Genomic DNA, 26,314 nt, shown 5'->3' with positions numbered 1-26,314 from the left:
CCAGGGTCTTGAATTTTGTCCATTTCTCAAATGCCTCAGCCATGACCCCTCCAAACACTTCACTAAAGTGTCCATTTTAAAGATCTTGTGACAGTTTCTTCTATTAAGAGCATCTTTTAAAGAATATGTAAAAATAGACATCCTCATCACTGTACATTTCTATAACTTGACCATTCATCAAAATCATGACTATTCTGATTCTATTTATATGAATTCATCCTGAAGATACATATGCCATCATATAAAATGACTTATAAATAACATTATTGATTGCAACGTTGTTGGAAATAGGATTATAAACAACCTAAATGTCCTGCAGACAGATAATTTCATTTTCATTGTGATGAACTGATTATTAGTCACATGGCAATGAGGAGCATTACTGAATGTATAATTCACCTCAAGCAATAGATCCTATTGAGACTATTTTTAATATAGTAAGTTTACAAGTATTGGTATTTTAAAGATAGTTTGAATCACATTGGGGAAATGGGTACCTTAAAGTATACTTCAGTTCACCCCTAAATGAGAGATGAGTCACTGAGTGAGACACCTCTGCTGCTCTCGAATACAAAGACCTTAGGATTAAGTCAGTCTATGTAAAGAATATGGGTTGTAACTTTTGGTAGATACATCATCATTTTCTCTTTGCCTATTATTCTGTGATTGTTCATGTGGATAAATCCATGACCCACTGACTCGAAATAGAAAAATGGAGGAATGATCAGCCCAGCATAAAAATGCTAGAAATATGACAAAAATATCAGAGAAGATTCAGTGGTGTGCAAACAGGGTTAGTAACAAAAAAGTGGTGAAAAGGTTTTATTTGTTGATGCTAGATAGACATTTACAGAGATTTTCTTTGCTGTTCCTAGTGTTCTGATGACTTGAAAGAATGATGTGGTTCACTCATACATTGTTGGTGGGACTGCAAATTGGTGCAACCACTCTGGAAAGCACTGTGGAGATTCCTTAGAAAACTTGGAATGGAACTACCATTTGACCCAGCTATCCCAGTCCTCTGTTTATACCCAAAGGACTTAAAATCAATAGAGTACAGTGACACAGCCACATCATTGTTTATAGCAGCACAAGTCACAATTGCTAAACTATGGAACCGACCTAGCGGCCCTTCAATAGATGAATGGATAAAGAAATTGTGGTATATATACACAATGGAATATTACTCAGCATTAAAGCAGAATGAAATTATGGCATTTGCAGGTAAACAGATGGAGTTGGAAAATATGCTACGTGGAAAAAAGCTAATCCCAAAAAAGGCCAAATGTTCTCTGGGACAGGTAGATATTGATCCATAAGGGGGTGGGGCAAGAGAAGAATGGAGGAACTTTGGATTGGGCAGAGGAGAGTGAGGGGAAGGAAGAGGACATGGGGGTGGGAAGGATGGTAGAATGAGATGGACATTATCACTCTGTGTACATGTATGATTGTACGATTGGTGTGACTACATTGCGTACAACCAGAAAAAATGAAAATTTGTGCTCCATTTGTGTACAATGAGTCAAAATGCATTGTGCTCTCAGGTGTAACTAATTAGAACAAATAATAATAACAAAAATGATCTGCTTTGAGCTGAAGAAATACAGGATATAGGATTTGGAAGAGACTCTACATTTTTTTCCACAATCAAGAAAATTTCCTATAAAAAGACCGATGAGAGATTGAAAATGTTGAGTGAATTGTTGAGTGAAAGAATTTTTTAATGGAAAAACTTATGGATGTATTAAGGGTCCATAAATAAGGATGTTTTTAAGGTCACTAAATATTTTATGACCTTGACATAGATTGATTCCCTTAATGCTCAAAAACAGCCCATGTGATTCTCTTATCTTGATCTAACTCATGGAAATATAGCATTAGTCTAGTGTTTCATAGGCCTGGGGAAGGCAAGAGAGGCCATCAGATTAGACATCTTCCAGTGGTCTCCGTTGACTGGTCACTGACCTGGCCTAGAACATAATTTCATAAACTTGTTTTTCCATGATGAACTCACGGACTACTCATGTTTGAAGTATATGTGATCCGATAATCATTGAAATATTTCATGTTTTCTCCAAATGATGTTGTGTTAGTTCCAGGGGGACAAAAATGTCCTTTGTCCCAACCATCTATAGCTGACTAGTGTGGAAGAAAACTTGAGATATTTGAATTAAAATGCATATACTGACTAGTCCAAAGCCATGTTTTTATTGTGTAATAGTCACAATGACTTCTCATTCTTTCCCATTTCCATCTCTTTTTCGTCTCCAGTAAAAGAGAACTTGAAGAGCATGAGGAGGGACAATCAGAGCAGTGTGTCCGAGTTCCTCCTCCTGGGGCTCCCCATCCAGCCAGAGCAGCAAGGCATGTACTACGCCCTGTTCCTGGGCATGTACCTGACCACGGTGCTGGGGAACCTGCTCATCCTCCTGCTCATCAGGCTGGACTCTCGCCTGCACACTCCCATGTACTTCTTCCTCAGCCACTTGGCCCTCACTGACATCTCTTTCTCCTCAGTCACGGCTCCAAAGATGCTCATGAACATGCTGACGCAGACTCAGTCCATCTCCTATGCTGGGTGCATTTCCCAGTCATATTTTTTCTTGTCATTTGGGGGTCTCGATAGCTTCCTTCTGACCTCCATGGCCTATGACAGATACGTGGCCATCTGCCACCCTCTTCATTACACCGCCATGATGAGTCAGAACCTCTGTTTGCAGCTAGTTATTGTGTCTTGGGTTTTATCCTCCACCAATTCCCTTGTACACACCCTCCTCCTAGCCCGTCTCTCTTTCCTGAAAGAAAACACCCTGCACCACTTCTTCTGTGACCTTTCCACTTTACTTAAGCTGTCCAGCTCTGACACCTCTATCAATGAGCTGGTTATTTTCATTATAGGATCGATGGTCATTGCTGTGCCATTCATATGCATTCTGGTCTCTTACGGCCACATTGGGGCCACCATCCTGAGAAGACCCACAATCAAGGGGATCTATAAAGCCTTGTCCACGTGTGGCTCCCACCTCTCTGTGGTTTCTCTGTACTACGGAACAATTATTGGGCTATATTATCTGCCCTCATCCAATAATGCTGATGACCTGGATGTCATTGTGTCTGTGTTATATGTTCTGGTCACCCCCATGCTGAATCCCTTTATCTATAGTCTGAGGAATCAGGATATGAAAGGAGCTTTGAGAAACATCCTCAGTAGAGGAACATTTTCAGTATGATAGAGTTTTTTTTTTTTTTTTACTATTATGGATATTAGACCTTCTCAATCCTTCACATGTATCACTTTCTCTCTGAATTGCTGTTTCTTGGTGAATCCTGATGAGGGAGTCTTTATTCAGTCTTGCTTCAATTTGAATTTAGTTTTTGGCTCTGTTTAATTTTCAGATGGATGTTATAGTCTCAGGAAAGGTTTTCACAGACATGTCTGTACATTTTTGCTTTTCACTTAGTATCTTTTGTCTTACCAACATTGGAATTTTTATGTGGTCATAGCCATTACTCTTTTTTAAAAAATTGGATGGTTTTCTTTTTGTAGTAAAGCTTTTTTACTCTCACATGATAACACATTTAATTACAAATTAATTTTTGAGTAAATTGTATGTATACATTTATTTTATATTTAAAATTGACACATAAAGTTGTACCTATTTACAGGTACTCTCCCATTTCTTTCCTTGTGTAATATGATTTTCTTATATATATTGCCTAATGTTCAGTGAAGGTAGGCATATCTATGACTTGTCATTTCTAGTGCTTTGAAAAAGCCTTAAATAGGTAAAGCAAAGAGGATTTAAGGATGGAAAAATTATTCTGTATGATGTCGTAACAGTGGGTACATGTCACTATGCACTAGTCAGAAACAAAGCTGATACAAAAAGGGCAAAGTAATCACAACTGTACAATACAAAGCATGAACTCTAATGTAAATTATAGATTTCAGTTAATAATATAACAATTTCATTCAGTTGTAACAAATGTATTATACCAATGCAAGATGTCAATAGAGCAGGAGAAAAAATGATGACAATAGATGAACTATAGCCAGTGGTAGGGAAAAGAACTGTATGAGCACTTTCTGTTCAATTTTTATGTAAACCTAAGGCAGATCTTAAATATCTATTTTTGAAAATTATATTATCTTATATCTTTACTGCCAAAGTACAAGAGTTCCCGTTACTTTACTTCTTAAACAACTTGTGTATTGACAAGGAGATTTTAAAAAATGCTCTGCAAGTGTTGACGAATTAAATGTCATTGTGCTTTGACTTTCTACTTCACTGATCATCAGTGCAGTAAAGCATATGACTCTATGTTCACCTGCTACTTTGAACAGAGACAGCAGGTATATACCCAAATTTCACCTTTGTGAAGTTTCACTAGGAGAGAGCTGCTACATTTTCAAGTAATCTATGTGGGTCTCAGTGACATTGTTCCTAGTGAAAGAAAATGTTTGTTATTTCCTGGTCAAGATTTAAAAAAACACACATGGTTCTACTCATCTTTTGGATGGAAACAGATTATTCTCAGTCCATGGAGATAATGGAGCCTGATTCCTGAATTACCAGATACTGAAAAGTCATCTACTCACAAGGTGACCTACAGGGTAGATGACCTACCCTGTTACATTACAACAACCATCATTACTCTTACTACTAAAAAATTTCTTCATGTGACATAAATGATTATGTCTTTCTTTTGCCTATTAGGTGGTTTGTTTTTTACATATTGGATTGTACAGAGTCTTTATATAATGTGGATATTAATTCTTTGTCCTTTGTATGCAGTGCAAATGTCTTCCATGATTTTTATATTGTTAAGTTAAAAATACGTACCAATGGGGATGGGGATGTGGCTCAAGCGGTAGCGCACTTGCCTGGCATGCGTGGGGCGCTGGATTCAATCCTCAGCACCACATAAAAATAAAATAAAGATGTTGTGTCCATCGGAAACTAAAAAAATAAATATTAAAAATTTCTCTCTCTCTCTTTAAAAAATATGTACCAATGTCTCAATTTTACTGTGCTTAAAGTAATTAATTCATCCATTTAGTTGGTATTCTTGATTTTAATGGAATTCTTGGAGGAAATCACCTTGCAATGGCCACCATTGTGTTTTCTAGACACTAAGGAAGAGACATGGCATCAGGAAGAGCACAGTCTGATAAAGATGGACTTATATTTCTTTTCAAGAAAATGTCTTTTGTTTGCATATAGTAGAGATATTCCAGAGAAATCCCTGCTAGCACAACTCCATATTAACCCAAATTCAACACATACAATTCTTTATGAACAATGTAGTTGTGCAAAATATTGTCAGAGACTGTGGAAAATAGGAGTCAATTGAGTCCTTTGAATGAAACACATGCACCCAACCTAATTAATACTGTGTGATAAGAAACTGAGCTAGATTTCATCAGTTAGCATATCACCACACATATGTTTTGGTAATTATTCAATGTTACCCAATTATTACAGCACATGAACAGTCCCATCCCTGGATAGAACTTTGGAGTAGCTTTGCCCAGTGAATCATGTCATTGTTCAACAAATATCTCTCAAGTATGAAACATAGAAACATAGGCCATCTTATCTTATGTACCTAATGAGAGTAAGTTATATTTTCATGTGAAATTTTAAATCCTTCCTTCTAGGCCTTGAAAATCCTTAAAACACAAGCAGTTGATCATTTTTAGTATTATATGAAGTATAAAGTCATTTAATCATTTTTAAATGTTAATAATGTAGTATTTAAAATTAACTTTTATAGTTTATCCTTTCCTCACTCCTCTGATATGCCAACTGCAATGTATCTGTTTTTTGTAGATGTATCAGTTGTTTCTAATGTAGCTGTTATGTCTACATGGTTCTTATACCATATCTTAATTTGTTAATATGCATTATTACCCTCTTAAAAACTTTTAATTTATGATAACTTCTCTTATGAGGCAAGATGACCGAAAAGTAAGGTAGACTCTATGACTCATCCTTTGTACTGCTGGCTATAAAGGCAGGAAAACTGAGTGCTTGTGCTGAATACGTTGAATACATGAAATGGTTTTTAAAAGCATTGCATAAATATTGATAAACACACAAGAAATAAAATTTTCATTTCATTTATATTTCTGGAATAGTTTGAGGAGGATTGGCATTAGTTCTTCTTAAAAGATCTGTTAGAACTTCATGAGAATCTGTCTGGTCCTGGGATTTTCTTTGTTAGAAGACTCTTTGTTACTGCTTTAGTGTTGTTGCTTGTTACTGGTTTGTTTAGGTTTTCACCCCAGGTACAGGCATGGGGTGCCCTGGTACCTGGGGTGAAGAGGAGCTGCGGGGCACAAGAGGGCAGAGCTCAGGGATGTGTTCAGGGCTGAGGTCTGCTGTAGAGGGCAAGCTGGGACATGGGACAAGCTATGTTCTCTGTTCCCCCACTCGTCTGTCCCTCTCTGCCAGGTGCTGAGTGTGGCGGAAGCCCTCAGCAGATACATGCAGATCCCCAGGCGTGGCTCTCTCTGAACAAGGTTGTGGCAGTGGCTTCAGGGATCAGATGTTTGAGCCATCTCTTGGCCCTGCCCTCTCTGGCAGCTGTGCTCTACCAAAGCACCTACAAAGGTCAGAGTTGCATGTTGCTTTCTGGTCTTTGCCCCCCCCCCCAGTGGAGACTCACAGAGGGAGGGAGGCAGTGATGGTGCATGCTGATTCCCAGGCGTGGCTCTCCCTGTCCGAGGTAGTTGCAGTGACTGTCAGCATCCGAGGTGTGCACTTCTCTGCAATCTCAGCCCTCCCTAGAAGAGGTTCTGGGGTTGGAGGAGGCCCTCAGTAGATGTGTGAATCCTCCAAAGCTTGACCCTCCCTACCCGAGGCTCTCACTGTGGGTGCCAGTGATGCATGCCACAATCCTTTTCTTTTTCTTTTTTTTTTTTTTAAATATGAAGCTAAATAACTTTTATTTATTTTTTCTTTCCACATTTTTATTGGTGCATTATAGTTGTACACAATGATGGAATTTGTTGTTATATATTCATACATGCACACAATATAACAATGTAATTTGGCAAATATCACTTGGATGCCACTCTCTTGGCACAACCTCTTTGGCAGATGTGCTCGATGGAGGTGCAGAGGTGCATGACGTGTCTCAGGCTTCACCTTTCTTGGCTTAGGCCACAGGCAGCCAACTTTCATCTTGCTAAGTCAGCCTGCTTCAGAGGCATCCTCTATGATACGAACTTACCTTCAACCCAGGACTTTAAACATCTAGTATACTGTCTTCTGACCCCAAAGGAAGAACTTGTAGAACTCAACAGAGAGGTTTTGGACATGTTATTATGCACTTCTAGGGGTATCCTCCTGTCTCCTCTCAGGAGGAAACAGCTAGTCCAAATTTCAAATTTTGTGTTTATGATTTTTGGTTTTGTAATTTATTCCCATATGTATTTGTTTATCCCTGAAACATATATTTATATTTCACATATCTATGACCATGATTTTACTTGCTTGGGCTCTCATAATATTAGACAAGTGTCTAGTTAGCTTAGACAAAGACAATAGAGAATTATTTTTCCACTATTCATGAGGCTAGAAACACATGGTCAATGTTTCAATTGGTTTGGTTTCTTGTTGAGGACCCTCTGCCTGCCATACCATATCACAGCTGCCTTCTCACAATGTCTTTCTATAAGAGTATATCCCTTAACATTATTTAATTAGCAACACTGATGGGTAGGGCTTCAATTTATAAATCTATGGGAGAGGGACACAAACATTCAGTATTTAATAATATATTTACATGAAAATTTTTGTTTTTATGTTTTGTCATATTATTGTGGCTGCATCTTTTGAGTGTGTTCCATTACTCAATTATAAGCTGAAGACTTGCATTTTTCTTACATCATTACTTTTCTTAATTTATCTAGTATATGACACAGAATTGCTCTATAGTATTTCCTCTGTAAAATTATCACAACTTATTGATTGTTAAACTTCCCCCCACCCTTGTTTTTCTAATAGGATTATCAGTGTTGCTATGAACCTGCTTATTTGTCTGTACTATATGTGTGCAGGACATCTTTGGGGTTTAAACTGATGTTAGAATGCATGATCCATGGCAATGCAAGTTTTCAATTGTCAATCATAGTGCTCCACTCTTTCTATATTAAAATGATTAAGACATCAATAATACACACCATTGTCTTCAAAGACAATCTTCAAAAACAATTTTTTCCAAACCCTCGATATAAAATGGACTGCTACTGAGGTTTCACTATGGCTTTTGGGTTAATTTTGAGATTGATCATTTTTGTAGGTGGGGGTTAGCCTCAACTGAAGTTCATTGTTCTGAAATCCCTGTTCATCTTATTTGCCAGCTTTTGCCGTGGCTGCGTCTTTGAGTGTGTTCCATTACTCAATGATAAGCTGAAGCCTGGGTCTTGTTTGAATAAAACTCAGAAAGATGAGAGAAGGTTGCTGTGGAGGAAGACATAGATGAAGGTCATCTAGGTAATGGTTTCAGGTACCTGGGGAAGTAATAATGTCATTTGTCAATTCAAAGAGACACTTTTCCTCATGCTGTTTCTCTACATGAGAAACCATGTAGAGTCTGAACCTACTGTTTTTGTTTTCTTTTCTAAGGTTGTTATAGTTGTACATACCATTTGGGTTCATTTTGACATAATTGTGAAATTTGAAATAATCATGATATGCATGAAATTTAGCTTACTCCATTTCTCTTCCCATTTCTCACAGGTTTCCTTTCCCTTCCACCCTACTCCCTTGCTCTACTCTACTTGTCTACCTTCCACTCATTTATTTATTTACTTTTGGAACTGGGGATTGAACCCAGGGGTGCTCACCCACTGAACCACATTCTCAGCCTTTTTTTGTATTTTGTTGGAGACAGGGTTTCCCTGAGTTGCTTAGGGCCTCACTGAGTTGCTGAGACTGGCTTTGAACTTTCAGTTCTCTGGTCTTAGCCTCCTGAGCCACTGGGATTACAGGCGTGCGACACTGTGCCCAGCTTCATTCATTTATTTTTAATTGGTACTTTTTGCATATATATAAAGGTGAAATTCACTGGCAAATTTATAGGTACATGTAGTATAATTTTGTCAACTTAATTTCATATTTCCTTCTATTTCCAAGACCTTCTCCCTCCCCCTCAATCTCCTTCTACTCCACTCACCTATCCTCTATCTTTATGATGTCAGACACCCACTCCCCTTTATGTCACTCTTGCTTCCACATATGAAAGAAAATATTCAATTCCTGATTTTCCAAGTCTGGTTTATTTTAGATGGTATTCTCTAGTTCTACTCATTTACCAGCAAATCCCATAGTCTTGTTCTTCTTGATGGCTAAGTAAAACTGTGTTATGTATATATGTACCATATCTTATTAATTTATTCATCTATCAATGGGCACGTAGGCTAGATCTATATCTTGGGCTCTTGTGAGTTGCACTGCTATAAAAATTGATGTGGCTGTATCTCTATAGAATGCTGATTTTAGATCTTTTGGATAAATTCCAAGGATAGTTGGGTCATATGGTGGTTCCATTGCTCATTTTTTGAGGATTCTTCAAAATGCCTTCTAGGGTGGTTGTACTAATTTGCAGTACCATCAACAATATATGAGTGTATTTTTTCCCAACATCCTCATCAGTATTTCTTGTTATTTGTATTCTTCTAGTTGTCATTCTGACTGTATTGAAATGAAATCTCAGTGTAGTTTTTATTTGTATTTCCCTGATTGCTAGAAATGTTGAATATTGTTCCTATATTTGTTGGCTGCTTGCGTTCCATCTTTTGAGAAATGTCTGTTTAGTCCATTTGTCCATTTCTTGATGGGTTACTTTATATTTTGGTGTCAATTTTTTTTGAATTTTTTAGGTATTCTGAATATTCATCCTCTGTCAGAGGATTTTTTTCAACACTTTAAGCTGTATCTTCATGCTCTTCATCATTTCCTTTTTAAGCAGAAGGCTTTAAATTTTATGCTAACTCCATTTATTGATTCTTGTTTTTTTGTCATGAGCTTTCAGGGTCTTGTGAAGGAAGCTGGTACCAGCATCAAAATGTAGGAATGTTGACCGTAAGCTTTCTTCTAGTAGTTGCAGAGTTTCTAGTGTAAATTTTGAGTTTTCTAAATCATTGATCAACTTTGATTTGACTTTTGTGCAGGGTTAGGGATAGGGATCTAGTTTCATTCTTCCACATGTGAAAATCCTATTTTCCAGCAACATTTGTTGAAAGGCTGTCTTTCCTGCAACATATATTTTTGGCATTATTGTCAAGTATCAGATGACTGTCAGTATGTGAGTTGTCTCTGTCTTCTTTTCCATTGGTCTTCATGTGCATTTTAATGCCAATACAATGCTGTTTTTATAACTATAGCTCTGTAATATAATTTGAAATCTGATATTGTGATGCTTCCAGGATCATTCTTCTTACTCAAGATTTATTTTGCTATTCTGGGTCTTTTATTCCTCCAAATTAATTTTAGGACTTTTTTTTCTATTTCTATGAAGAAAGTCATTGATATTTTGATGGAGATTACATTAATTCTTAATAGCATTTTGACAATATTGATTCTGCTAACCCAAGAACTTGGAAGGTTTTCCAACTTCTAAGGTCTTCCTCAATTTATTTCTCCAGCTTTCTGTAGTTTTCATGGTCTTTGACCTTCTTGGTTAAGTTGTTACCCAAGTATTTTATTTTTGATGTTATTGTGAATGGGATAGTTTTCCTGATCCTTTTCTCAGCAGAATTGCTGTTGGAGTAGAGGAAAGCTATTGATTTATGAATGTTGATCTTGTATTCTTCTACTTTGCTGAATTTATTTATCAGCTCTAGAAGTCTTCTGGTGGAGTTACTTTAAATCTTCTAGATAATTTGACTTCTTTTCATATTTCTATCATTTTAATTTCCTTCTCTTGTCTGATTTTGTTCTGATTAGAGTTGCAAGAACTACATTGAAGAGGAGTGGTGAGTTGGACATCAGGCCTAGTTGTCAGACTGGTTACCAGAATCTTTGTAGAGCTCATATGGGATGCCAGCACCAAGATGGGCTCTCTCCTCACTATGCCCACCCGGTGCCACCCAGCACTGTCCTCTCTGTACTGTTTCGATCACATCGGCCCAGGGACACGCTGGACCCCACAATCAGCAACTGCTGGGTCAGGCTGGTGTCTTCCTGTGGTTTCCTAATCTCACAACTCACTGTGCTCACTGTCTCATGGTTATTCAAAACTGGTTCCTGCACAGGAACTCTGACTGCTGTGGACAGTATGCCCTTCAGGAAGTGAATTGAAATACTCTTCACCCAACATCTCCCATCATCTCTGTATCAGTTCAGATCAAACCCTCTCTCTACTCCACAGGTTCTCCCAAGTCAATTTTACTCACCAAGCTTTTCTCTCTCTCTGTGCTTCCCATCCCCTCAGTGGTGGGAGGTGCATCCTAAGGTACCGTTCCTATGTTATGATCAAAGTTTCTGACTTTCTGTGTCTCTGAGATTATGTTGCTGTCCAACATTAGATTTCAGTTCATTCTCTTAGTCGTTCACCTTGCTGAGGAGCAGTTCGCCCACTTTTAAATTCTTGAGCTACAGAACTGCTGTGGAATTCCTGGGGAGTACACCCTTCCTCTAATCTGCCATCTCATGAAATTTTTTATTATTCTTTCATGTCAGAAAAGAGGGAGGTGACAATGACACTGTTGTGTTTGAGATGGAAGTTTTGTCAATCCTTGACTTCTACAAAACAGACAAATCAGTTGGAGTCTTATCATTAGGGAAACCATGACTGACAGACCCAGAAACCATTCTGGAAGTTCAAATGTCTTACTGGACTTCTTCATGTGAACAGCAGTTCCCAGTACAACTTGAATTTAACACAAATAGAAAAAAATAACAATATTCACAAATATTCAAACATCTTCACCTGAACAATGAGCATATGAAATTCATTTTCTACCAGCATTGAATAAATGCTGGGAAGTATGAAATGGATTTGGGATCAGTTTTGTAAGGGTGAGTGAAAAGCAAGCATTCAAAGATTATTTTATGGTATCATGGGAAATGTGCACCAATAGAATGCTTTTAAGCAAGAGACTGAAAGTTATTGAAATGATATTTCATTCTCCAGATCTATTAATAATGATGAGATTTAACATTCCAAGGTCTTTTATTCAGAGTGATAGCATTTGACTTATTTTCTGTTGTTGAAATAGTATGGGGTCAAAGGCAAGAAATGTTGGTTATCACTCTTAACCTCCAGCCTGGCTTGCTATGGACTCTTCATCACACTTTCCCCAAGGTCAGTTGAGATGACAAAAAGCATTGTGAATCACCAGGTTCCTAATGGCTGGCTTGGGGTTATTGTCATTATTCTTCCAGGGGTGAACTCTCTTATGTCTGCTTCAACAAGTACCTCTTACCCCAAGGGAGCCAAAAGCAATGAAGCAATTAGATCTTGTTGGTCTCTAATTTGGATCTGGAATAGGGGATTTTCACCCTCCCCAGGTCTTCTCCATGGTTTATAAAGTCAGAGTTCACATTGATTTCTCAGGAACTGTGAACAAATGTATATCCATACGCCTATCCTGAATGGTTAACAAACTCTTCTCTTTCTTTCAATGGAACTTTAAGCCCTTTAGAAATGCTACCTGCTTACTATATTTTGTGCCTCCCAGAAGAAATGGAAGAATCTTCTTATGACTTGCTGCTGAAGGTATCTGTGTTCATCATGTAAGGGGCTATGTTATAGCAGATGTAGAATTTACATTCAGTAGTACCATCTTATGTGTTCTGTGTCTATGTGTGTTTGTCCAGTGTGTACAACTGATCCCTAAACACTATCCCTCTCATAGCACACTCTGACAGACAGCTACATGTAGAGTGATTTATCTTAAATTGAGTATTGATCCAAAATTTGAGGTAATAGGAAAAAAATTCTAAAAAACATAGCATAGTTTAATCTCAGATTGATACAATATCTAAGCTTTGAGAGGTGGAAAAATGTATCTCTTTCTCTTAACTTTAACCCCATTAGGTTTGTTGGTGTTTCTTCCAAATTGTATCATAAATCTCTATTATTTTCTTCATCTCTGCTGCCATATTACAGGTACAGGTAGGTATTATTTTGTTCCTGAGCTGCTGTAATCACCTCCTATTCAGATTCCTGCTGACACTCTTTCCTTGGTATAATCTGTTCTAGATAGAGCAAGATTATTCCCTTCTTTATTTAATTCTTACTTGAGTGTGTTACTATTGTAGATATATTAAAAATTTCTATGATAGGTGTAAAGGGTTTTATATACTGTGACTTCTCAATAATTCTCCAACTTGTGAATTTCCCAGACTGACTATGGTCTGGAATTTTTTGTTTCTTAAATGTCCTGGCCCTGTTGTCTCCACATACAAAACTGAAATGCCCATTTTCATAATCTTCTGGCGACATGTTCTTCTATACAGGACTCCTTTTTAAACAATCAGCTTCCTTATCACATTAGCCTCTGGTAACTTGGCACTCTATCAAAACCATAAATATTTTCCCTCAAATTCCATTCCTAAGAATTCCAGATATTTATTCCAGATATATATGCTGTTTGTGAAAAATTATAAGAACAATGTTTACAACATACTGGAAATAGAAAAATATTAGAAACAACCAATATGCCTATCTGAGAGCTAATTACTATTTTAATTGTGATAAACTGATTGTTACTATCATGGTGATAAGTAACAATCAAAAGTGTAATCCATGTCAGCTTACAGGATCATATTAATATAATTTTTAACATAGTGTGCTGAAGGATATAAGAATTTTAAAGATAATTTCAATTTCAAATAAGTTGTGAGAGTTGTTACGTAAACTTTAGGTAAATTCCCCAGATTAGTTTATGATAAGTGAGATAGTGAGACACTTCCTTAGCTATCAGATGATAATTTCCTTCACTTTTCCCCCACATTTTCTATTGGTACAATATGGTTGTATATATTAATAGGATTCATCATTACATATTTGTACATGCATACAATATAAGAATAGAATTTAGCCAATATCACTCTCCAACAATTTCCTTCAGTTTAAACAAACATTACAAAGAATATATATTCTAATATTTAGTATACAGATTATAATCTGTTTTCCTACTATTTTGTGTTAGCTTACATGGGTAGGTCTGAGACTAACTGACTTGAAGGAGAAAAAGAAAGGAATGATAATATATGCAACGTAGAAAAATATTGAAATATAACATAGGTTAAGATTCTTTGGTATACCATTAAAGGATGAATGGATAAAGGATATATATTGTATGTTTTAACATGTGTGAATATGCCACAATGAAACCTATTATTATGTATAATTAAAATGTGCTAATTAAAAGGAATCTTTGGAATCAAACCTAGGCTAAGAATCATGAAAAAGAATGGTATCATTTGTTTTTGCTAGGCAGACACCAAGAAACTCTGGCAAATTCAAGAAGTGACTGGAAAAGTCAAGTATTTTCCAGTACCATAATGACTTCAGTAGGGTTATTTGGTTTGATTGAGGGAATTCCCAAGGTGTTAATTTTGGGTTTTCTAGGTGGACAAATAACATGAACAGAAGTTTTATCCCCACCCCTTGAAAATTCCATTAGAAAGAGAGATGGAAAATTAAGAACCTTGAGTATAAAGAACTTTCTTAAAAGAAGAACAGATAAACCTATTGCAAGGTGTGTCATTAGATATTTTATGTTATATACATTGATTCATAACTTAGCACCCATGCCTCAACCTGTCCATATGATACTTCCACCAAGTCTTCAGATCTTAATATCCTATAGATCCAAAGCAGTCCACTGTGTGCTCTTGATTCAATTTGTGGAAAAAAATCATTAGCCAAAATGTATTTCAAAGGCATGGGGAAGGCTAAGAGAGGTCAAAAACCATTAGACATCACACCATCTAATAGTCTTTCCATTAGCTGATTACTGACCTGATCATGCACACTAATTCCCTAATCTCAAATTTCCATACTGAGCTCCTCAAGTGGAACTTGGTGTGATTCTGATGTTTCATGGTACCTCCAAAAGATGTTCAGTTGTTTTATAGATGGACAAATATCATCCTTTCCCTGACCCTCACTAGCCAATCAACGTGGCAAAAAGCCTGAGAGTTCAGGTTAAAATGCACTTACTGACTAATTCAAAACCATGATTTTCTTGTATAATATTCCCAAGGACTTCTAATTCTTTCACATTTCCATCTCTTGTATTGTTTACAGAAAAAGGTAACAAGAAGAGCATGAGGAGGGACAATCAGAGCAGTGTGTCCGAGTTCCTCCTCCTGGGGCTCCCCATCCAGCCAGAGCAGCAAGGCATGTACTACGCCCTGTTCCTGGGCATGTACCTGACCACGGTGCTGGGGAACCTGCTCATCATCCTGCTCATCAGGCTGGACTCTCACCTGCACACTCCCATGTACTTCTTCCTCAGCCACTTGGCCCTCACTGACATCTTTTTCTCCTCAGTCACAGCCCCAAAGATGCTCATGAACATGCTGACGCAGACTCAATCCATCTCCTATGCTGGGTGCATTTCCCAGGAATTTTTTTTTGTATTTTTTGCAAATCTTGACAGCTTCCTTCTGACCTCAATGGCCTATGACAGGTATGTGGCCATCTGCCAACCCCTGCACTATTCCAGAATCATGAGTCAGAACCTCTGTTTCCTGCTAGTGGTTGTGTCCTGGGTCTTATCCTCTGCCAATGCACTTTTGCACACCCTCCTCCTAGCCCGTCTCTCTTTCCTTAGAGGAAACACTCTGCCCCACTTCTTCTGTGACCTCTCTGCCTTACTCAAGCTGTCCAGCTCTGACACCACCATCAATCAGCTGGCTATTCTCACTGCAGGATCAGCAGTTGTTACCCTGCCATTCATATGCATTCTGGTCTCTTATGGCCACATTGGGGCCACCATCCTGAGAAGACCCTCCATCAAGGGCATCTGCAAAGCCTTGTCCACATGTGGCTCCCACCTCTCTGTGGTCTCTGTGTACTATGGAGCAGTTATTGCACTCTATATTGTCCCCTCATCTTACAGCACTAATGACAAGGATATTGCTGTGTCTGTGTTGTACACTCTGGTCATCCCCATGGTGAACCCCTTTATCTACAGTCTGAGGAATCGGGATATAAAAGGAGCTCTCAGAAACATCCTCAGTGGAGGAACCATTTCAACATGATGAGCTTTATCTTCCTTATCAGGTGTACCAGTCTTTTAAAAAATTTGTTAATTTGTAGCCTTTTGTGATAGTTTGTTCACTTCTCAAATAATAATTAATTTTTCTCCTAGCTTTATAATTTTATTTTTGTGTTTAATTTTGTAAGTCCCTTTGAATTTATCTTCGTGTGTAATCTTAATTAGGATTCTAGATTTACTTTTGGTTTTAATACCTTTTTATCTATTTATTTTTAATGGACAAATAAAAAATGGTACATGCTTATAGGGCAACGTGATGTTTTTATACATGACATATATCATTTATACTATTCAAATCAAAGAAAGTGTATCTATCTCCTCAAATATTTATTACTTCCTTGTGTGAAATTATTCAGGACTGTTTCTTCTAGTATTTTGAAATATATAATATTGTATTATTATCACAGTTACTATACTGTGCCATGAGACATAAATTATTTCTCCTACTGTAACTCAATATTCATTGGACAATATTTTCCCATGTCTCTCCCTTTTAATCTTTGCAAGTGATTCTAATTTCATATTCATTTTTCAAAACATTTTCACAAACTACAGAGGATGGCTTTCTGTCTGTAGAATGCCAGGACAATGGTACCCATACAACAAGTGCATGCCCCAAATGTCAAACATAAACTTGATCGGAGCCCTGGAGGTCTCAGATGTTGTGTGTGTGTGAGGTAAAGTAGTGAGAGGAGAGAGTTTTAAAGTCCTTCCAGGTGGTGATGTAAGTCTGGGGGATAAAGCCCATTTAGATCAGCGGCTTCAGCGAATCTGGGTCAGGACTGGAGAATGGCTAGAAAGGATGTTAGGAAGTCTAGTAACCTGAACTGAGTTCAAGTCAGGCTTAGTGTAATTTAATTCACTATATTTTATTATGAAAAGAAAAAAGGCATTTCTATCCATCAACTATCTAAATGTTCTGTTTCCATCTGAAATGGTAGTGTGTTGTTTTAGTCCTTGAGAAACTGCCTCTGCTCAAGGCAAAGTTACTTAACTTCATTGCTATAAACTGATTGCTGTGACAAACATGCTTGCATTTATTACTTAACTCTAGCATTTGTTATGAAAGAGGCAATTCAAAAAAAAAATTTTAAACTAGGCATCTTGCACTAAGTTAGCAATATAGTAAAACTGGAAATCAAACTTCTGTATGTGAAGTCACATCCTGAGACATACAAGCCACTTGAATAATTTCAAACCTGAGCAATATTTTTACCAATTTTTAAATAGAAAATTTTGCTTTAGTCTTTAATAAATATTGAAATAACATTTAAACAAAATAACATACATAACATATGTAGAATTAAATATATGTGCCAGATATATTTTTTTCTTATTGTTTGGGGATCTTGACAGCTGTAGCATGCTTATGTATGTGCATGTATTCATATATAGATGATATATTATCATATTTTAGAGAAAAATATTAAAATAAATATTCATTAAAAATATCTTGTCTAGAAATACCTAGAAAACTAGCAATATATTGGAGTTCTTTTGGCAATTTCTAAATTGTATTTTCACTCTTCTTAAAGTTACTCAGTATTTTTACTATTTTCTATGTTCCTTTACTTTTGTAAGAATTTTAACATTTAAAAAAACTTTCCTAATCCATAATTCATGTAAATAAGACTTTATTTATTTTATTTTTCTTTTGTTTTTACTATTATCCTTATTAAATTTATTTAAATATTTTCAACTTCTGCTGTGAGACTATAACACATTTATTTTCTTTCTTTTCGGGGGTCATTTTTTTGGATTCACTGTATTGCTATTATGAACAATGATGCTATCAATGCTATGCACATACATATAGTGTGTATATGGTCATGTAAACTATATATACAGAAGAATTACTTGATTATATGGCAAGTGAATATACAATTTATCACTGCTAAATTCTTCTAGAAAATAATTACACCAAGAAGCCTTACTGAAAAGGCTACATGGGGGATGATAAAACAATCCGTGATTGCCAAGGTTTGGTATGGGAAAGTGAAAAATAAATAAGTAGAACAGGGAATTTTTAGGGACAAAATTATTCTGTATGACCCTGTAACTTTAGATACATGTAACTATGCATTTTTCAAAACCAAACTAGAGAAAAACAATCAAAGCAAAAACCTGTAGAATTAAGAGAGTGAACCCTAATGTAAACTATGGGCTTTAGTCAATTTTAGCTTACCAATATTGGTTCAATTGTAACAAAGTCACTATACCAATGTAAAATATCATGAAAATCGTAGGACATTGGGGAAAATTTTATGCTCAATTTTTCAATAAACCTGAAACTGCTATAAAAGTATTCCACTAAATTTTCAGGTCTTTACTACTGCATTATAGTTATACATAGTAGTGGGGTTCATTTTGTCATATTCATACATGCATAGAATATAATTTGTTCCATTTCAATCCCCAGTACTTCCACATTCCCTTTCTTCTCCATTCCCCTCCCTTCCTTTCTTCCCCATGTTCATCTTCCTCTATTCCACTGGTTTTCCTTCTAATTATTGTTTTTTTAAAATTGGTGCTTTATAGATATACATAAAGGTGGAATTCACTGTGGTGTGTGCATATGTGGAAACAGCATAATTTGGTCAACTCATTGCACAGTTCCTCTCTATTTCCATCCTTCTCTCTCCTCCAGTTTCCTTCCTCTGCTCTATTTATCAGCCTCCTATTTTCATGTGACCTCCACTCCCCTTTATTTCCCCTTGTTCCACTCTCATTTCCACAGATGAGAGAAAACATTCAACTTTGATTTTCTAAGTCTGCCTTATTTCACTTAGCACAATGCTCTCTGGTTCCATCCATTTACCAGCAAATGACACAATTTCATTCTTCTTTATGACTGAGTAAAAGTGTGTATATGCTACACTTTCTTTATCCATTCATCTGTTGATGGGGACTTGGGCTGGTTTCATAACTTGATTACTGTGACTTGTGCTTCTATAGATATTGGTATAACTGAATCATTATCATATGCTGATTTTATTTCTTTTGGATAAATACTAAGAGGTGGCATAGTTGGGTCATCTTACTCCAATTAGAATGGCAATCATCAAGAATACAGATAATAATAAATGCTGGAAAGGATGTGGGGGAAAGTTAGACTCATACCTTGTTGGTAGGACTGTATATTAATACAACCACTTTGGGAAACAGGATGGAGATTCCTCAAAAGACTAGGACCATTCCTATTTGTTAAATTACATCAATTTAAACATGTATCCACAGAGCTTGAGTGTTCCTATTACTTTTTTCTTAACACTTTAAAGACAAAGATTTCACTTTTTTTCTTGCAGATGTAGCAAATGGAAAATTACATCTCACTATGCTTTTACTTTCTATTCTCATGATCATTAATGCAATAAAACATCTAACCTAATGTATACTATCCGTTTGGGATAGAGATGACTGACTGCTCACCATACTCATGATCTAAATTTGTCACTGGGAAGGAGCTTCTACATTTTTTTAAAAAACTGATTCAAGGAGTCTAGGCAACACATTCTCAACAGTGGAAGAGAATGTGTGCTATTTCTGGACAGGGTTTTAAAGAAGCAGAAGGATCTTCTCTATTAAAAGAAATAGGTTACCTGCTGTTCTCAGAAAAATTGAGCCTGGCTTCTACCCACTGGGAGACCACACTGAATCATGAGAACAGGCACCCGTTATCCTTATTGCTCTAGAAAAAATACATGATCATTTTTTTCTTGATTTTTCTATTGGGTGGTTTGTCTTTTATTTATTGCATATAGACTTCATATAATTTGGAAATTAGTCCTTTGTCCATTTTTAAAATTTTAATTTTATTTTTAATTTGTTCTTTTTAGATATACCTGATGGTAGAGTAGATTTTGACATATTATACATACTATCACTTTTCTAATTAGGATCCCATTCTTGTGGTTGTACATGATGTGGAGTTTCACTGGTGATGTAGTCATACATGAACACAAGAAATTGTGTCCAATTCATTCTACTCTCTTTCCTATTCCTATCCTATCCCTTCTTTTCATTCCCCTTTGTCTAATCCTCTGAACTTCTGTTCTTCCCTGTGGATAGTGGTGATTAGAACCATGGTCTCTGATTTCCTCATGGCTGCATTTGCAGTGGGAGCTGCCTATGTAATAGTGTGGGGCGAGATGCCCCAGTTGCTATGGTAATGCCAGCCAGGGATAGCTACGTGCAAAGGTGAGCAGCTCTAACAGTTGGAACCTTGGATTCAGACACCAACTCCCCGGGGTAGAGAATTCTGGGCATAACAAGATGACCTTGTTGTCTTACAAGTTTCCTGTGTCCTTTAGACTGCCTGCTTGGCCAAAACTTTCTCACAAATAACCTGATGACAAAACCTATATAATAAAAATGTCAGTCAAGCCTCATCAGAGTGTGGCTACCCACCTGGTCCCAGCTTTTTCTCTATGTGTGTCTGTCTGTCTTTTCTTCATCCCCTCATGAACTTCTGGTTTCTCAATTAATGGCTATTCTTCTAGGGGCACTTCTCTTCCCCCCTGGTTGTGTGTTAGCATCCACATATCAAAGAGAATATTCAACCTTTGGTTTGGGGGTTTGGCTTATTCACTTAGCTTGACAGTCTCTGGATCCATCCATTTACTGGCAAAAGTCATAAAGTCATTCTTTTTATATTGCCAAGTGTGTTCATATAAAGATTTTGACTTTTTAATGTACCAGTAGTAAAAATAGTCCATTTTAATGTGCTTGAAGTTATTGATTCATCCATTTATGATGTATTGGTGTATTTTAAGTGATTTTTTTGATGAAGTCACCCTGACAATGGCAATCGTCATCAAGACAACAAGTCAGGGATATGGCATCAGGAGAAGTGCAGAAGGGTAGATTTATATTCCTGGTATGTATGCAATACAGGGGTGCATTGTTTGCTTCAGTAGTAGGAATACCCCAGTGGAATCCCCTCTAGAACACTTCATATTAATACCAATTCAACACACACACACACACACACACACACACACACACAATGACTGACAGCTTATATGTGCAACAGATTCTTGAGAATCAAGGTGAAGTTTGTGACTTTAGAAAATGGAAGCCAACTGTGTCCCTAGACTAAAACACATGCACCTGATCTAAATACCACATGATAAGAAATACGCTAGATTTCATCAGGAGTTAGTAAAATTTAATATAAATGGTATCTGCTTTGGTAACAATTTAACACGACTCAGTTATTATATCACTTGGAGTTTTCCATCTCAACAGAATTTTGTGCTGGCATTAGCTAGTAAAATAATGTGATTTGTGCTATTGTTTAACCAAATATATTGGAGGTTTTTTTTTTTTTTAACAAAAGTACTTCCTTGTCTTATGTATCTAATGAATAGTATGCCATGTTTCTATGTAAAAGTATTAAACCTTACCTTCAGTCCTAGAAGTCCTTGAAATAAAGGAGTTGATTATTTTTACTATAGTGTGAGGTAAAAATTCCTTTAAATATTTTTTTATGAATAAAGAAATGTCTCAAATTAATTTTACTATTTCATCATTTCTCCACTCCTCTGCAATTTCAGCATCCATCATTTAAAAATTTTTGTAGATAGATTGTTTCTTATATATGTATACTTCTATATAGTCTGTGTATCATGCTTTTATTTTTGAATATGTATCACTCCCCAATTTGCTTAAAAACTGGGAATTTGTGATAAGTCTTAAAATGTGAGAAGATGACTAATGCTAAACGATGTATACCATGACTCAGCATTTCTACTCTGTATATAAAACATCAAAACTATAGGCTTTGTAATTAAGTTGCATAAACTTTTATGCACACACATCTAATAAACCTCTTATTAATCTTAGAAGCTGGTAGTTGTGTTTATTACCACAGCATGAATCAATGTATATTTTTTTCATAACAATATATTTTTCAAATGTTGAAAACAATATTAGCAACAAAATGTGTTCTGTTTTCAAGTCTCCTATAATTTTTCAAAATATTAACATCATTTTTTGTTGACCATTTGTATTTTTTTGAGAAGTGTCTTTAGTTCTTTTGTTCATTTCTTGATTAGCTAATTTGTGTTTTGGTGTCGAGTGTTTTGAGTTGTTTATATGTTCTGCATATTAATCCCGTGTTGGAAGAGTAGCTGGCCAAGATCTTCTCCTTCTGCAGGCTCTCTCTCTCTCTGTTGGTGTTTCCTTTGCTATGAAGAAGCTTTTAAATTTGATTCCATTCCCCATATTGATCCTTGGTTTTTATTTCTTGTACTTTTAGAGTCTTGTTAAGGAATTTGGTGTCTGTTCCAGTATGTTGCGGTGTTGATTTTATGTTTTTTTTCCCCAATAGTTGCAGTTTATGGTCTAAGATACACTTTGAGTTGACTCTGTGCAGAGTGAGAGATAAGAATACAGTTTCATTTTTCTACATAGGGATATCCAGTTTCCCCAGCACCATTTGTTTAAAAAAGGCTATTATTCTTCCAATGCATATTTTTGACAATTTTGTCACGTGTCAGGAGACTTTATATATGTGAGTTTGTCTGCATCTTCTATGCCATTGATTGTCATATCTGTTTTGATGACAATACCATGCTGTTTTATTACTAGCCCTGTAGTATAATGTGAGATTCCACAAGTTTGGGCATATTCCTCTTTCACATTCATTTCTGCCAAGAAATTTTTCCAATTCCCCAATGTCTCACTGCTTGTTCTTCATGAGAATATGTTGTTGTAATTTCTAAAGTTAGTCCTGTTGGGACTTCTGGTTTTATATTGTGATCAGAAAAGACACTGTAAGGGTCCCTCAAAGCATCGGAGGACGAGACCACCAAGAGACTGACTTTATGCAATAAGCAGGAGGGGGTTTATTGAGATTCCAGCATGCTGGGGCTCCGTGCCCACTCGAGAAAGGAGAGCAGCCCAGAGCCCAGAGCAGGGGCTGAGCACTGCTTAATTACATTTTTGGGGGAGGGCGGGGACATTATATACATCACAGTCTCCTTTAACAAATCATCATACACACCGCGGGAAAGTCAAACAACAATTCCTAAACCTGATTAGCACATTCATTGGCGGAACAGGTCGGGGGAGGATGATAGGTCAGTTCCAAAGCAGGGTACACATTCAAACTGATTGGTTCAGGCCCTGCCATGCCTACGTGCAAGATTGCACAGGGCCCTAGGCTATTAATCAGCTTAATGGCCAGTATGGCGTTGTCTTAACTGCCTCAGGAATTTCAGGTTCTGGGTGTAGCAGAGGAACTTAACAATACAATGCCCGGTCTTTTACATTTTAACTCAGGCTTTGCAGTTTAGAAGCAGCTTAGAAATTTTACCCTTACATTACAGGACATCATTTCATTTTTAAAAAAATTGTTAAGACTTATTTTGTGACCTATCATATGGTCTATCCTAGAAAGAGTTTCATGCGCTGATGAAAAGACTATATTCTGAAGCCGTTGGATATGATATTTAAATACATCTTAAGATTATTTGATCTGTAGTACAGTTTAACTCTAATGTTTCTTTGTAGATTTTTTAAAAGTCTCTCTCTCTCTCTCTGCCCATGCTCCCCAATACCTTCAGTGATGGGCTGGAAGGGCTGCCAGCCTAGCTGGTGCATCTCTAATATACTATTTCTTATATTATGATCAAAGTTTGTAACTTTTTGTGTCTCTATAATTATTTCACTGTCCAGTGTTGAATTTCAGTGAATTCCCTTAGTCATCCACCTTGCTGAGGAGCAGTCTTCTCACTTTTAAAATCAATAAGAGACTAAGAGAGAGTGCAACCTTCCTCTAATCTACCTAATCTACTGTGTAATGAACTTTGTTTTTATCTTTATTTATGTAGGAAAAGAGGGAGGTGACAATGATGTTGTTGTGTTTAAGATGGAAGTTTTGTCAACCCTTGACTTCTATAAAACAGGCAGATCAATTGGAGTATTATCATTAGAGAAACAAATGGTCAACCATGATTGACAGGACCCAGAAACCATTCCGCAAGTTTAAATATCTTACTGGACGACTTCACTTGAAGAGCAGTTCTCAGTACAACTTGAATTTAGCATAAATAGAAAAAAAGATCAATAACATTTACAAATATTCAAACATCTTCATTTGAACAATGAGCACTTGAAATCCATTTTCTACCAGTATTGAAGAAATTGAGCTGGGATGTACAAAATGGATTGGGATCAATTTTGTAAGTTGAGTGCGAAGCAAGCATTCAAAGATTATTTTACAGTATTTTGGGAAATGTGCACCAAAAGAATGCTTTTAAAAAAGCAACTGACATTTATAGAAATGATAATTTGTTCCCCATGTTCATTAGTAGTGATATTTGACATTCCAAATTCTTTATTCAGAGTGATGGTATTTGAGTATTTCTGGTGTTCTTGAAATAGTATGGGGTCAAAAGCAAGAAACTTTGATTATCACTCAACCTCCAACTGGGCTTATTATGGAATCTTAATCACACTTTCCCCAAGATCAATTAAGAAGACAAAGAGCATTGTGAATCACTGGTTCCTAATGACTGGCTGGTGGTTATTTCATTATTCCTCCAAGATTGAACTCTCTTACGTCTGTTTCAACCAGAACCTCTTACCCCAAGGGAGCCAAAGGCAATGAAGCAATTAGATCTGGTTTGTTTCTGATTTGGATCTGGGATGGGGAATTGCCTCCGTGCCCCACAGGTCTTCTCCAAGGTTTGTAAAATCAGAGTTCACACTGATTTCTTGGGAGCTGTGAACAAATATGTATCCATATGCTTATCCTGGATGGTTTCTGAACCAATTCTTCTTCCTTTTGCAATGGAAATTTGAGCCCTTTAGAAATCACCTCTTAATGTATTTTGTGCCTTCTAGAGAGAATTAGAAGAAACTTTTTGCAACTTGTAGCTGAAGGTATCTGTGTTTATATCTGTGTTCATCATATAAGGGGCTATGTTATAGCAGGTGTAGATTTTACATTCAGTAGTACCATCTTAAGTGTTCTGTTTCTATGTGTGTTTGTCCAGTGTGTACAACTGATCCCTAAACACTACCCTCCTCATAGCACACTGTGACAGACAGCTCCATGTCAGGTAATTTATCTTATATTGAGTATGGGTCCAATGATAATAGGGAAAAATGTCACATAGTTTATGTGATCCTATATCTAACTGTTGAGAGAGAGGTGGGAAAACATCCCACTTTTTCTTAACTTTAACCCTATTAGGTCACATTGGGTTTTCCTACAAATTGTATCCTAATTCTCTATTATTTTCTTCATCGCTGCTGCCATAATTCAAGAGCAAGAGGGCATTATCTTGTACCTAAAGTGCTGCAGTCACCTCCTATTCAGATTGCTGCTGACACTCTCTCTTTGGTATAATCTGATCTCTATCTAGATGCCAGCAAGATAAGACACCTCTTAATTCTTTACTTGAGTATGCTACTGTTCTAGAATAGGTTGAAAATTTCTATAATAATGTACATGGTCTTATATACTATGGCTTCTCAATACTTCTCTGACTCCTTTATTTCCCAGCCTGATCATGGTCTGGAGTTTTCTGTCTCCCAAATGCCCTGGCCCTGTTGTCTGCAATTTCATTGTCTTCTGGTGACAGATTCTTCTATTAAGGACTTTTTAAAAAACAATAATAAGAATTGGCATCCTTATCACCTTATCCTCTGGTAATCTGACACTCTATCAAAACCATGAATGCTTTCCCTCCAATTTAATTTCTTTGAATTTATCTTACAGATATATATGCTATTGGGAAAAATTATATCAAAATGATGTTGTTTACAACATTGCTGGAAATTGCAAAACATTAGAAACAATTTACATGCCCTGATAGCTAATTTCTATTTTCATTGTGATAAACTGATTAACCAACATGGAGATAAGTAACAAACAAAAGTATAATTCATGTCAGCTCACAAGGTCCCATTAATATAATATATACCATAATGTGCTGAAGAATATAAGAATTTTAATGGTCATTTCAGACAATTTGTGAGAGTTGGTAGATAAATTTTAGTTAAATCCCCAAGTGAGTTTATTATAAATTAGAGAATGAGATACTTTGTTAGTTC

At 36.5% G+C, this 26,314-nt stretch overlaps 2 protein-coding genes across 3 annotated transcripts; both read left to right on the top strand.

Moving 5' to 3' along the window:
- The first annotated feature begins 2,291 nt into the window (after positions 1-2,291).
- Positions 2,292-3,230, top strand: LOC143390724 (olfactory receptor 1J21-like). Its single transcript, XM_076843137.2, has one exon. The coding sequence runs from the start codon at positions 2,292-2,294 to the stop codon at positions 3,228-3,230; it is 939 nt and encodes a 312-aa protein (XP_076699252.2).
- A 12,063-nt stretch (positions 3,231-15,293) lies between these two features.
- Positions 15,294-17,243, top strand: LOC143390723 (olfactory receptor 1J21-like). 2 transcript variants are annotated; one of them, XM_077108633.1, is made up of 2 exons: positions 15,294-16,209; positions 17,236-17,243. In XM_077108633.1, exons 1-2 carry the CDS (start codon positions 15,294-15,296, stop codon positions 17,241-17,243), a joined length of 924 nt encoding a protein of 307 aa, XP_076964748.1. The 2 variants fall into 2 exon arrangements, with proteins under 2 accessions (XP_076964748.1, XP_076699251.2); XM_076843136.2 differs by lacking the exon at positions 17,236-17,243 and having other exon boundaries at positions 15,294-16,232.
- The last annotated feature ends 9,071 nt before the right edge of the window (positions 17,244-26,314 follow it).

Source organism: Callospermophilus lateralis, chromosome 2, assembly GCF_048772815.1.
Source record: "Callospermophilus lateralis isolate mCalLat2 chromosome 2, mCalLat2.hap1, whole genome shotgun sequence".
NCBI lineage: Eukaryota > Metazoa > Chordata > Mammalia > Rodentia > Sciuridae > Callospermophilus > Callospermophilus lateralis.
This window is presented reverse-complemented; position numbering and strand designations above follow the sequence as displayed.

Coding starts and splice junctions, on each gene's coding strand:
- LOC143390724 (XM_076843137.2), top strand. CDS start 2,292: ATGAGGAGGGACAATCAGAGCAGTGTGTCCGAGTTCCTCCTCCTGGGG.
- LOC143390723 (XM_076843136.2), top strand. CDS start 15,294: ATGAGGAGGGACAATCAGAGCAGTGTGTCCGAGTTCCTCCTCCTGGGG.